This window comes from Haliotis rufescens, unplaced genomic scaffold (assembly GCF_023055435.1).
Source record: "Haliotis rufescens isolate VD_foot unplaced genomic scaffold, xgHalRufe1.0.p SCAF_18, whole genome shotgun sequence".
NCBI lineage: Eukaryota > Metazoa > Mollusca > Gastropoda > Lepetellida > Haliotidae > Haliotis > Haliotis rufescens.
Window position 1 is genome coordinate 27,152,742 of NW_025963868.1, and position 14,743 is coordinate 27,167,484.

General features: G+C 42.2%; 1 protein-coding gene across 1 annotated transcript; it reads right to left on the reverse strand.

The window, feature by feature from the left end:
* Positions 1 to 1,161: 1,161 nt before the first annotated feature.
* Positions 1,162 to 14,529, reverse strand: LOC124120355. Its single transcript, XM_046483163.2, has 4 exons — positions 14,241 to 14,529; positions 9,919 to 10,005; positions 3,541 to 3,762; positions 1,162 to 3,105 (listed from the first exon to the last, which is right to left on the reverse strand). Exons 1-4 carry the CDS (start codon positions 14,296 to 14,298, stop codon positions 2,987 to 2,989), a joined length of 486 nt encoding a protein of 161 aa, XP_046339119.1. The 5' UTR covers positions 14,299 to 14,529; the 3' UTR covers positions 1,162 to 2,986.
* Between the last annotated feature and the right edge of the window lie 214 nt (positions 14,530 to 14,743).

A 14,743-nucleotide genomic window follows, 5' to 3' on the forward strand; every position in this document is an offset into this window, starting at 1 on the left:
CGTTATAAACGTATTTTACTGTATTATGATAAAGTAATCGGTGTCGTTCCGGGTTAGCGAAAATCCAATTATCCCTAGTATCAGTAAAGCGAAAACCCAAGTCGGGGTATTTGTCCTACGAAGGCGAAAATGAGTAATTGCTATAAAAACACCGAATTACCGTAGTTTAGATTAGCGCCCGTGCTGTTACAAACAGAGGAGAGAAGAGGAGAGGAGAGGAGAGGAGAGGAGAGGAGATTTACTAGAGAGTCGTTTCGTAAAAAAAAAAATACAGTTCGATGTTTAAACACAGGAGAAGAGATGATCAGTTTCGTAATTGAACAAACAATTAGTTTCTTAGTTGATATGGGTTATGATACCGATGGGTTTAGAGGAGAGTCGTTTCTTAAGAATACATACAGTATATATTTGATGGTATATATAAAGATTTCAATTTATTTATCTATGTGCAGATAAAATAGGACTTTGGTTTAAAAGAGAAAAAATAAATTGCAACAACATTAAAACAGCCAACAAAGGATACCAGATAATACTGTAATTACGGTATACGCATTTCTGTGTTTTTCTTGTAATTTGAGAGTCCCGGTATAGCAATAATTATCCCGCGTTTACTGTAGCGTGACTAGTCTTACTGTAGCTTCACGAAAGCGAAGAGATTTTAGAGTTGATTATGGCTAAGTTTCGCTCTTCCGGCCCATAACCAAGTAATCGTATAATTGACTCTGCTCTCAGCAGAGAGTGTTTTTGGCTAATATGGAAATGGTTTTGTCGCTTTTATTCAAGATTCTTCTCCGTTGCATTAATACTCGTGGGTGTCCTTATGCAAGGATTTTTATTTAACCCTACACACAACATTATTTCAGCCCAACATTGCCTCCAAACATCCGATTCATTGATGAACACGTAAAAACACATATCGTGTGAAACATCACAAGAATAAATCGGTTGTATATCATAGTTTAAACATTAGACAGCAAAACTTGGATATAATGAAAACTGACAATCAATATAAAAAAGAAGCAGACGAATGAGTGAATGGGTATGGTTTTACGCCGTTTTACATGCCAGGAATATAACGGCGGGGGGGGGGGGGGGGGATGGAAAATGCGCTTCACAATAAGCAGAAGAAGCAACCGAAAGAGAAAAAGAACTATTGTCATGGAACAGTTGCGAAACATGTTTTATAATTTCATTCCATTTTCTGTATGGCACATTTTGAACACAAACAAAGGTGTTTCGTCAACGAATGATACAGAATGCGATTTAAATAATGACTAATTCATATCGAGACATTTAGTGAGTGAGTGAGTGAGTGAGTATGGTTTTACGTCGCTTTTAGCAATGTTCCAGCAATATCACGGAGGGTTACACCAGAAATAGGCTTCACACATTGAACTCATACAGGGAATCGAACCCGGGTCTTCGGCGTGACGAGCGAACGCTTTAACCACTAGGCTACACTTCCGCCAAGGTAATTAATAATCGGCGTTTAAACCTTTCTAGGTGCATAATTCAAACGCCTCTAACACCTTAGAGAACAACCATTTGTTATTCCTGGAGAGACTGGGATTTTAATCAAACATTCTTAAAAAATATAATTATGCTTCAGACTGTCGAAAATATTCGGTCTGCCCGAAAATTGGTATTATCGAAAACAACAAATTGTCCCAGGATATCCTTGAAAAAAATACTTATGTTCTAGACTGACAAAATATATCTGGTTTTGCAAAGTAGATGATAAAATATCTTATCACCAAACGAAACCCCAGCCTCATCCTCCAATATCAAATGGTCGCTCCCTTAAATTAATTAAAAAAACAAAATGAAAAAAAGAGTTTATGAAATAAAATATGGTGCAATTAAGCACGTACGATTACGCGGGACTCAGTGTAAATACTGCTCCATTAACACAATCTACATGACAAACCACGACAAACAATTTACCAAACACGGATGACCAAAGGCACCAGATCTGAATCAATTTCAAACTAGAGTATCGACGTGGTCCTGGTTTAACATCTAAACACATATAAAGAACACCAAATGCATGGTCATTGGTGATTATAGTTAAATGAGTTATCATTTCTGTAATCCAATCTTGTAAGGGTAACATAATAAACTCTTTCGTCCTGAAACAGTTTGGGCTATCCTACTACATGAAGCCATCACGGCATGATACAACTGAAAGACCACTCACTCACTGACTCACACTCACTCCGGCAAGCCCACGCTCGCTTTCATGGGGTTTATCGAGATGTCACATGATATTGCGAACTGATGTATCTAGATCACTGCACAAGGAATTGGTCCGCCGCCATTTTGTTCTTTCGCGAGACATATGTCATGTGATCACAGAACAGATCGGAAAATACAATATTGAAACTCGGTCAGCATTGGGTCCTACCATTTAACAATTTAGATAGAGTGTTAGAGATGGAATATCATTTCACTCGCTGCTTTAACACATTGCTTATTTTACTCTTAAATTGGGAGCAGAACATTTTTTACACGATACTCTTTTCAGGATCATTCCATCGAATAATAATTTTTGTATATATTCTTAAAACGTCCCAACCCGCTGAACATCAAACGGTCGGTCCTCAGCCCTCTCGGGCACATAAACTGAATTGATGTAACAATACTGGAATAAAAATGACAAATGTACATACATACAGAAGCCTTTTAGGGCCGTTTTTTGGGGGGTTAATTTTCTCTTGACATTTAAAGATATTAACTTGAAATTTCAACTTATTATCTTGAAATTTCCAGATCATTATCTTGAAATTTCAATTTAACATCTTATCTTAAAATTTCAACTTGGTATGTATCTTGAAATTTCAACTTAGTATCTTGAATTTTCAAGACAAAAGACAAAAAGAAAATGGCCCTAAAAGGCTCCCTTACATACACAATCAGGGCGCAAAATGAGATGTCCATCATATACATATTATGCACTTGATATCGTTTGGCAAGATGATTGAATTGTCTAGGCTCTTCTCCGTATTGTGGGCTTGTTTTTAGAGGGTAAACCTGGGTTATCCCGACTTGATCTCCTGGCTCGCCTTCCACCCGTTTGAACCCTTCTCTTCCCTGGGGTTTTGCTGTCTGAAAGTACACCGAATTCTGAGTACACAATCAAACCTCTTTCATCCACACGCTACAAGCAATATCGTCCCGATTAACGAATGTCCGCATGAGTGAACTTTTGGTAAGGCCGGGATAATGTCATTTGTGTGTATATAAAAATCGTAGTGGTGAAACCAACGATAACTTGAATGATATAGACCAAGGACCATAATAACCCCCGATCTTGGAACATAGGATCCTGGTACACCCAAGGGGCATAACTCGTCACAGAGCTATCTTACCCCTTTGAGAGCTATGGAAAAGAAATGATAACATTTCCCGTTATTAAATTGACATTTGAAACATCCTTCTGATGCCACAAATCCAAAATGAAATTTCCCGGCATCAAATATTAAATAACACCTTCAAATAGAAACATATTGATAATGTTTTTCTTCATTTCGTGAACCTTACCAATAACACGCAGTACAGAAGTTTGCTCCATGACAGGGTCAGTTGTCACCATGCACTTGTACATCCCACTATCATGTAATGTGACGTTGTTGATATGGAGCTGGAATCCACCAATCGGGTCGATGATCACAATCACGTGATTGTCCGAACTCAGGGAGTGTCCATCCATGGACAGTAGCTTGGATGACGTAATAGAAAACCAGGCAACACGGTCTGACGTCTCTGCGGGAAAGTGCAAACAAATAATATGTTAGAGGGCATCGGTTCATTATATACTCAATTACAAAAGAAACTGTGGTATTGTGGTATTGATAACTGTAAAATAATAAGGATATCATATTGACGATATGGCTTTTAGTGGCGGATCCGAGGGATAAGAGGAGGGGTTCAAGTGGTGCACACACACACACACACACACACACACACACACACACACACTTTTAGAATGTTACCATCCCACCATGACAACATGTTGATTTGGTTGTTAAAGGACCCTCCACCATCCCCAACTGAAGTTACAAATGGTACACGTGAACCTAGATATAGCCACTCTCGGTCACCTGACTGCTGCCCCTAGCTTTTGATCAAAGCACAAGGATGATGTTTATCGCTAGCGAAATGACTTTTTCACAATGTTTGCTATTACTGTTAACACAGTAACAACCAAGCGCACGTGGGATAGCCTAGTGGTTAAAGTTATCGCTCGCCACACCGAAGACCCGAGTTTGATTCCTTACATCATACAATGTCTGAAGCACATTTCTGTTGTCCCCCGCCGTCATATTGCTGGAATATTACTAGGATGTAGCGTCCCCTCGGCTGACCAGGACAGGTTGTTCTCTCCGAGGTCCGCGTGTCTCGTATAAAATTCGAATATATGATGTGTCTTCACCGTCAGGTATCGCTAGACCTTTATGGGTCGTCTTGCTACTGGTTTGGTCAGGTCGAAACTGAGGTTTCATTGGAAAGTGGTCCTGGGGCAGTTTTCTCTCTGGTACTGACTTACTCTATTGGCTAGGCTTTTATATTTCGTAGCCTGATTTTCTAGTAATCCTTGGATAACCAACTTTCCCGCGATTGCCTAGTTTAGGCCAAGTATCTTATTAACGACGAATTGGAGTCAAGTTATTCTTTTGGTCAAGTACCTGTCTCAATTATTGTGAGTATAGATACTCCGTAAGTCAGGTACCTTGTATTTTGGGGAAGTATTTCCATCCAGTGACTGAGACTTCAGTCTATAAGACTTTGGTCTATTTTTTTGTCCAAGTAACCTTTTTTAGGGACAGGCCCTCTATTTCCCGCTATTCAACCCTCGGGTGTTGCTTGGTAGCAGCCGACTTAATTGTCTGACAATGCAATATCTTGTCAACGTGTTGATTTAGCTACTTTTTTTCATTACTGTCAAACAGTTGCTTAGCTAATCGTCTTGTATATTTGTTCTGGTTTAATTAATCAGTGTTCGTTGCCATACATGCTTACTACAAGCTGATAATAATAAACCTGTGAACCTATTACCACTGCCATCATTTTATATTTTGCCATTGAATATTGTGCTACAGATCTAACGTATACTGCCATTGTAATTGCTGTGCAGTAATCTGTGTTGATTTATATAGCTCATTAAGCGTGTGAAACATCTGTTAATTGTATACCACTTGTTGGTTGTTTGTTGGTTTTACACTAAATTCGTTTACGTACAGATTGCTGGGTTAAATGTGTTTCAATTTGGGAATCGACACTTAACAGTTACAAATCGAGCCTCGAGAGAACCCCACGTCCCACCGACGCCATTGAGAAAAAACGATGCACTTGAGCAGTAGGTATAATTTGTCGACTCAACATACCATTTAACAAAGGTGAGGGGGGATAAAAATGCTGACAAATGATATAATATTAATTTATTAGGACATTATAGACGACGCTCTGTCCTTCTGCATGACGGCGTGTCATCCACTACGAACGAAAACAGTGTGTTTGGATAAAAGAAGAACGATGAATTGCAAAATTGGAAAAAAACTCAAAACCGGGAATAGGCTATTAAATGTCAATACGGTACACGGCACTGAATACCCTGTACCCAACTGCAGTTTGTTATTTTAATTCCCATCTCTGTAAAAAGTGGTTTAAAAAGCTAAGTTATGTGTACAGGGAATGTTAGTACAAGAGAGGTCGACTCGCTCATGTCACAGCCCTCGTCGTCGGAATTGCTTGCGTCGCTGCTCATTGTCGCAACTGTAGGTAGGACTGTTGGTTGCTGAAGTCCATCACGTATCTTGACTCTGTCTCGTTGTCGACTTTGGTAACGCAACGCTGCCATGTCTCCACTGTTACCTGAACAAGGGATTCATTTACCAGCTTTTCAACATCCCGAAAATTAAACGTTGTGTTTAATCGTCCAACGTCACATTTGACGATACCCGATATTAATTGTATTGGTTTCAGATGACAATGGTAAGGGGGTTGTCGTAAGACGGCGTGACCTTGACCTTTGATGTTATTGTCAGCCATAGACAAGGGCTCAGGTTTGTTAGATTTGATGACTTCATAGAGTTGTGGTTTTGTAGGCCTGGCAGGAGAGGTCATGGTCATCTGTTGTAGCCACATCAGCCACAAGGCAAGAGAGTTGACTATAAAAGTCCAGTTTCCACCCTTGCCGAACTAGCCTTGTATTATGGCGTTACATTTTGGCTGGACTAACGAGTCGATGCATAGTCCAATCAAAATCGCGCAACGAAATCGAAATCCGGTTCGTAAATTGTCGTGCATATTTCGGCCGATTGCAAGATTTGCAAAGCATGTGCACCGCCAACTCGTTGTCAACAAATATTTATCAAATCTTTTCATGGTTTTAATCAAGGTGCTCACGCATTGCGCGATGGAAGACCCGTTTTATCACAACATAGACCTTGATTATCGATCAGATCGTCTTGACTGGGCGCCACTGTTTTGTTTGAAGCAATGCAAGTGATACGAGAGGTGGAATCTGATTGGTCTAAAGGAGAGGCTTAGAAGGGACATAACTCGTAATAGCCACTGGTGGCGCTACGATCGAGCCCAGGAATTCCAGACTAGTTCGGCAAGGGAGGTAACTGGACTTTTAAAGTCAGTTAACTCTCTTGCCTCGGGAAGATGTTGTACCCACGTCGCAATACCCCCTTTGAGGCTTCTTAACGTCTGGGGCCTTGCAGTCTGGACCCTGCACACTGTGATATGGTGCATTGTCCATGATATAAAGGGATTTGACAGGCAAGGCAGGGACCAGTTTATGTTTCAACCACTCCAGAAATACCTTGCCGTTCATTTCTACGTGGTAGTCCCTGTTCGAAAGACGAGGTCACAACCGGGGAGAAAACCCTGCCTGCCACAGCTAGCATGGAGAACGATGTCTTTCACCTTTTCCCGTTGTTACTTTCTCCAAGATCTAGACTCCTTACAGTCCCCAGATACATCCTGACTGCTGGCTGTGTGAGAGGCATTTACCCACATCTCATCTATGAGTGAGTGAGTGAGTGAGTGAGTGAGTTTGATTTAACGCCGCTTTTAACATTATTCCAGTTATATCGCGGCGTGTCACCTTAATGTGGGAGGAAAGCCCGAAGAGATGCAGGTCTCAGACGTTTACCACTTCGGTGAAACCCACGAGCATGGGTATGGTGCTGACAAACCTAGAAACATAATCGGGGCGAACCGGAATTCGAACCCACAATCATAGGTTTCTGGCGTGCCCAAGGGACGCAACTCTGCACAGCGAATCGCGGCGCCTTAGACGACTGGGCCACCCGTGCCCCCTCTCATCTATAAAAACAAACAGGCTCATTTCCTTATTCACGTTTCTGCTTGATGATTTGAAGATAATGTTTTTGTTTTGTTTTGTTTGTTGTTTAACGCCGCACTCGGCAATATTCCAGCTACATGACGTCGGTCTTTAAAATAATCGAGTCTGGACCAGGCAATCCAGTGATTGACAGCATGAGCATCTTGAAGATAATGATTTCGGAGACGAAGTATGTCAGATCGTTCACCTAACACAGTCCTATTTTTACCACTTATCTGTTTGTACCTTGCCATAGATTGTAACAATTACATTTGATTCAATTTCAATGTATTTCTTCAAGAGTTTTAGTGACATGTAGTTTTTTTCTGGAAGCAGTTTTACAATTGCACGTCAGACTAATTTATCTAATTTGTCTAATTTATTAGTCCCATCTCCTAATAACATTTTTCAGCTTGCTGTGAGACATGCCAAGAGCTTTAGAAGCTGAAAAATGTTTGTTTAACTCTTTCTGCTTCCCATTAAAAGAAATCGTTCACCTTAAAAAATCAACTGTTTCATATCTGCTGAGATGCTCATCTTGTCAGTCAACAACGACATGTACTGTGTAGCACGTGCAGTACGTGTCTGCGCTGTTCCTCCTACCGTTGTACCCCCCTCTGTTCAAGATGTCAACTTGGACAGATAACGTGATTGTGATTAAAATAACCACGAGACGACCTCTCTTATACCATCATTCCCTGTACACATAACATGATAGTATTTCCAGTGATGGGAACAAAAATAACAAACAACAGATATAGTTGGGTACAGGGTGTCCATTGCGTGAACCGTATTGACATTTAAAAGACTATTCCCGGTTTTGAGTCTTTTTTCAATCCGTCGTTCTTCTTTGGCGCCAACGGACTGTAATGATCGCCCTCATTGGCAACAATGCAGTTTACCTGGCGCAGCTTACAATAAGGCTAATTGGCTCAGGCCGACGACTTCGGCTCTCTCTAAGCTGATCTCGCGTGCCTCTGCGATCCACGGTTAGTTGTATTAGGGTTAATGTAATATACCTCTATTCCACAAGTCGACGCTCTACTCCGCTCTACGCGCTCTGGGTGAGCGCCATATGTCTCCTCATTTTGCAGTGATCAAGGGGCACTTACAATCTGATTACGACCATGCAGGTAGCATTCCTGCTGCGATCCAATAGCGCTCTATGCGATCCGATAGCGACTTGAAGACCCTTGATTATAACCAAACAACCTCATGTGGCGATCTTGCACGAACAGTTTCCGCACCTTTTGCGATCCAAGGCGATCAGGAAACGATCTAAATGGCTCTCTATCGGCGCTCCGATAGCGATAGCGATCTAGGCGACCTACGGAAATCCATTAGCACTCAATTAGCGCTCTATGGGATCCTATTGCGACCCGATTGCCGAATTTTGGGTCCGCAGGGGGGTTGGTCCTAGTCTTTCGTGGCGATCGGCAGCGCTCTAAGGTGATACGATAGCGCTCTGATTACGACCATGGCGACCAAGTAGCGCTCTGATTACGACCTTGGCGACCAAGTAGCGCTCTGATTACGACCATGGCGACCAAGTAGCGCTCTGATTACGACCATGGCGATCAAGTAGCGCTCTGATTACGACCTTGGCGACCAAGTAGCGCTCTGATTACGACTTTGGCGACCAAGTAGCGCTCTGTTTACGACCTTGGCGACCAAGTAGCGCTCTGATTACGACCTTGGCGACCAAGTAGCGCTCTGATTACGACCTTGGCGACCAAGTAGCGCTCTGATTACGACCATGGCGACCAAGTAGCGCTCTGATTACGACCTTGGCGACCAAGTAGCGCTCTGATTACGACCTTGGCGACCAAGTAGCGCTCTGATTACGACCATGGCGACCAAGTAGCGCTCTGATTACGACCTTGGCGACCAAGTAGCGCTCTGATTACGACCTTGGCGACCAAGTAGCGCTCTGATTACGACCTTGGCGACCAAGTAGCGCTCTGATTACGACCTTGGCGACCAAGTAGCGCTCTGATTACGACCTTGGCGATCAAGTAGCGCTCTGACGGCATTCTGGGCGGAGCGCCTCGGATCTTTGTGCAGGAGAGTCGACAGGCGGGCGACGATTATGGAGATAAGTTAGAGATCAAACAGCGATCCATTAACGCTTTTGGAGATCTTAGCGCTCTATATGTAATATATGGCGCTTTATAAGAGCACCACAGAGCGCCAGTTAGTGGAATACACTATAATAGCCAACTCCGTTTGTTGTTTAACACCGCACTCAGCAATATTCCAGCTATATGACGGCGGTCTGTAAGTAATCGAGTCTGGACCAGACAATCCAGTGATTGACATCATAAGCATCAATCCATGCAATTGGGATACGATTACATGCATCAAACAAGTCAGCGAGCCTGATCACCCGGTCCCGTTAGTCGCCTCTTACGGCAAGCATAGTCGCCTGGTACGGCAAGCATGGGTTGCTGAAGACCTATTCTACCCCGGATTTTCACGGGTCGGCCTTACGCTCTCCGGGCAGGCGCTCACTCCACTACACTACGTGTTGATCCTCGTAGATTATAGGCGGAAACAGTTCTTACCTAAATTTTCAACTTTACATGGAAATATTGCAATCCCTCCTTTCTTTATGGTTAGGTTGCTTGGCTTGTTGAGAAAACTAGCTCCATCTGAAAGGCGAAAGAAATCAATACAGTCACAAATGCTAAACACTATTTGCAATATTCAAGCAGTTTCAGCCATTTCAAGTGTGTGTACGGTGGGGCCACTGTTTGAGTCTCTGTGTGTGTGTGGTCAAGCCAGTGTGTGTCTGTGTGTATGGGCGATTGTGTGTCGGGGGGGGGGGGGGGGGGGTTGTATGTGAGTGAGAGCGGTGAAGAGAGTCTGTGTGATGGAGTTCTGTGCATGCGAGTTCTTTGTGTGTGTGAGTGAGTGAGTGGGAGAGATGGAAAGAATGTGTGTGTGTGGGGGAGGGGGGGGGGGGGGGGGTGTAGCGTGTGTGTTGTGAATGTGCGTGCGTGGCTTGCGCGTCGGCGGATTAATTATCGCGACGACAACGGCGCGCTTGCTGTCTGCACTTAACAATTCATAATGCATATTACAGCGCTCTGAAGTAAATTGGTGACAGATCCATGCAATTCAAGTCTATTAGCTTTAGACTTGCATAAAAGATATATTATTATGTGTTGCAGATGTTGGAAATTAAGGGTCGTTTAATATGCTCTCTTACTGGAGCCTTTACTTGAACAAGCCATATGTGTATATATTCGGGAATGTGGACTATATCGAATCATTATTATAAGAGTAGGCGCTTCAAAATATTTTATCGGGCCGACCAAATACGAGTCTAAAATATCTTCAGTACCCCGTGAGCATTTATTCCAAACTTTTTCATCCATAGAGGCTCACATAGTTGCGCTGTTGTAAACGTGACTGAGGTTAAACACCGATATGTCCTAAGCGATGGTCATAACACTGACGTTATATGCCGAAGTAAGTGAGAGAGGGGGAACTGGTTTTAACGTCGCTTTGTACAGCATTTGAGTAATATCACGGAGTGTCAGCTTAATGTTGGATGAACGTGAGTGAGTGAGTGAGTGAGTTGAGTTTAACGCCGCTTTAAACAGTATTCCAGTTATATCGCGGCGTGGCAGCTTAATATGGGAGGAAAGCCCGAAGTGATGCAGGTCTCCGACGTTTACCACTTCAGTGAAACCCACGAGCACGGGTATGGTGCTGACAACCCTAGAAACATAATCCGGGCGAACCGGGATTCGAACCCACAATCATAGGTTTCTGGCGTGCCCAAGGGACGCAACTCTGCTCAGCGATCGCGGCGCCTTTGACGACTGTTCCACCCGTGCCCCCGTTGGATGAAAGCCTGAACGGATGCAGGTCTCAGACGTTTACCACTTTGGTGAAACCCACGAGCACGAGTATGATGCTGACAAACCTAGTGAACCTCGAAAAAATTTGGATGGTCGGAATTCGAACCAACAATCGTAGGTTTCTGGTGTGCCCAAGGGACGTAACTCTGTACGGCGAATTGTGGCGCCTCAGACAACTGGACCACGCGTGCCCCCTGTATAGAGGTGAACTTCATTGTGTAGTATTTAGGTCACGTGTTCCACTAGTGTTGTAGCCTTTAAATAACGATCGATGGCTTCTTTTAAGAGCGTTGTCGGTTCAATAATGTGCTCATTTTCCCAACGTTTCTCGTGAGTTGTCAAATCTCAAGTTTAATAATAGCAAACCATGCTTAACGTAACAGGCGATTATGCTTGTCGTAAGAGGTGACTAACGGGATCAGATAGTCAGGCTCGCTAACTTGGTTGATGCATGTCACCGTATCCCAATGATGGTCACTGGATTGTCTGGTCCAGACTCGATTATTTACAGACCGCCGTCATATAGCTGGAATATTGCTGAGTGTGGCGTTAAACAACGAAGAAACTACTGCTACTACTACTACTACTACAATATGGACACAATTCTGCTAATAATCCATCGTCATTTCTGTCTATTAGATATTTATTTAAATAATCGCGATCGAAACATCACTTGCTTATTGATTACGCTACCTCCTTGGTCTAGTGGATAGAGAGTCGGCCATAAGAGCGGAAGGCCAGTGGTTCGATCCCCTGGCCGTGTCATACTAAAACATAATTTACAAGATGGTACTTGTTGTTACCCTGCCTGGTGCTAGGCACTAAGGGGCTAAAACAAGGACTGGTCGTGTCGGAGTCAGTATACTGTGTTTGAGTCAAATGTAAAAAGTGTATACTTTCTTTTGCCCGGTAGAGTATTTCAGTGTTGTGTCACGACCTGACCTCGAACAGTGAACTAAATGCCCGAGAATAGCACAACAAATGAAATACAGGCAGCTTACTTCACATTATGGGACACGTGTTGATAGAAAAGAAATACCACTTGACGAAATGAGAAATATGATTGGCTGATACTTTGAGCTAACATTGCGGTCGAGACTGATCTGATATCAGTCATAAAAGTTGGGATAATCTTAAGTGCATTCCCAAGCAAGCGAGGACGATTTACAAATGCCCGTCTGTCTTTTCAGGGACGGGCTACGGAAATATATGAACTGTCTTAAAAGTTGTCTTAACACCATGACGCATAGAAGCTTTGGGTAATCATAATTTTTGACTGGGGGAGTGTACCTAAAATCCCACTGACTGGTCGAGCACAGAATTTAACCAACTGGCGGCGTAAGAACAGAACATTATTTATTTACTGAAATATCATAGAACATTATATTTACTGAGTGAGCATGGAACATTATTTATTTACTGAGTGAGCATGGAACATTATTTATATACTGTGTGAGCATGGAACATTATTTATTTACTGTGTGAGCATGGAACATTATTTATTTACTGAGTGAGCATGGAACATTATTTATATACTGTGTGAGCATGGAACATTATTTATTTACTGAGTGAGCATGGAACATTATTTATATACTGAGTGAGCATGGAACATTATTTATATACTGTGTGAGCATGGAACATTATTTATATACTGTGTGAGCATGGAACATTATTTATATACTGTGTGAGCATGGAACATTATTTATTTACTGAGTGATCATGGAACATTATTTATATACTGTGTGAGCATGGAACATTATTTATTTACTGAGTGAGCATGGAACATTATTTATTTACTGAGTGAGCAAGGGACATTGCCCATGTGCATTATTTCTCTAATTATCCTTCTGATTTATAGCAGTTTTTCTTATCGATTTTAGCTTCAATAAAATCAGTAAATGCGCTACAGCGACACTGGATTTTCTGTTCCTTACCTTGAACAGGTCGCATTTTTTACAGGCAGGAATACTGACTACGGCGTCAAGCAACGCAAACTTAGATTTTAATGCTAATTGCGTGAGTGGCAGGAGCTACCGGTAGGGCAGGATATGCTTACCCTTTTCGTGAACACCTGGTGTCATCGCTTATTTTCAATATTATTAAAAATTAACACAATTTATCGCCTTTTACGCCCAATGAAATTTATTTTGTCGGATGATGCGGATTGTTTATTGTATGGCGTTGATATTTAATACCTCCTTCAAAACCTTTACGGGTTCTTTTGGGTCATAATAACCTTATGAAATCGTACACGTAGCACTTAGCGACGAGTGTTTTGTTAATCAATATCTTGTCAAACATTTTACAACACTGACCTAGTTTAACCACTCCGAATGTCCGACCTTCACTGGCTGACAATTCACATTAAAAGTGAAAGGTCCACGAGCACAGTGTCCCAGATCTATTGTCATTGTGTAATGCATGTCGCGCGGTACAAATATGGCGATTGTGTTGTTTAACTCTACTATTGAAAGCGCCTTGTTAGGAGCAAATGCCGTTGTAGCGCTGCATGGTATGGTGAAAAGAGTACGCCGACGTTCAGGTATGCCTTGAGTCATAGAACATGATTGTTTGAGGGCATACTGCATGACATGTGTGCATATGAATTCATGTCACTGTTCCCTCTCCGAAGGCGTCTCTTGCAAATTAATATATTTAAATACAGACTTCAAAGCGATAAAACATGATATGTTAATAATGAAATATGAAAAATGATATATACTTAATGGGTCGGATTTTCAGCCTTGGTGACTTTCCCTAAACGTTGTGGGGCGTTGCTAATAAAACAAATCACGGGTTTGTCTGGTCCAGCTTCGATTGCTTACAGACCGCCTCATATAACTGATATATTGAGTGCGGCGTTAAACAACAAATAAACAGCATTAAGTCACGTTGGATATCAATAAATATGTCGACAAAACGCTAACAGCTTATGTGATAGCAGTGTCTTCCCTTTTTGAGTAGCATTGTGATATGAACGGACCATTGTCAGAACCGCTGTAGGCGTTTTTACTCACCAACATGGAGGACCCACACAAGGAAACAGAGGATACTGGTACACTGATTACAGCTCATGTCGTGATGGCGGGGATTGTCACAGTGAATAGAAAGTTGTTATAACATGTTGATACGAACTTTGTGAACTAGATTGGGCCACGCAAAGTTCGAGTCAACCGACCTTTAGCCGACACGCAAGAGCATTTATATAAACATTATCTACATCCAGGCTTTAAAAGTCACCAGTGTTCCCAAACCGCCTACGTATTGAGCGTCGGTAATGTGTAGTTGATATGTGAGCGTTCCACCCATGTGAATACTTGTTTCCTTGTACTCATGTCAATAGTGAAGATTAGTATGGCGATTGTATTGTTTGGCTGGGTAGCCTTTTTCGTTCATGCAGCTATGATTGTAAGGATAGGAAACGTGTTAAACATTGGATAATATATGCCACTGTTCATTTTAAGATGAAAATTGATTACATGTAGTGTTAAACAGGATACATACATACATACATACATAC

What these genes read in the sequence shown, in the direction of transcription:
- LOC124120355 (XM_046483163.2), bottom strand. Translation starts at nt 14,298, where the DNA reads ATGAGCTGTAATCAGTGTACCAGTATCCTCTGTTTCCTTGTGTGGGTC. An exon ending in TGTGTGGGTCCTCCATGTTG is followed by an intron (nt 10,006 to 14,240) that starts GTGAGTAAAAAC and finishes TTCGCCTTTCAG; the next exon opens with ATGGAGCTAGTTTTCTCAAC. An exon ending in ATGTAAAGTTGAAAATTTAG is followed by an intron (nt 3,763 to 9,918) that starts GTAAGAACTGTT and finishes ACTTTCCCGCAG; the next exon opens with AGACGTCAGACCGTGTTGCC.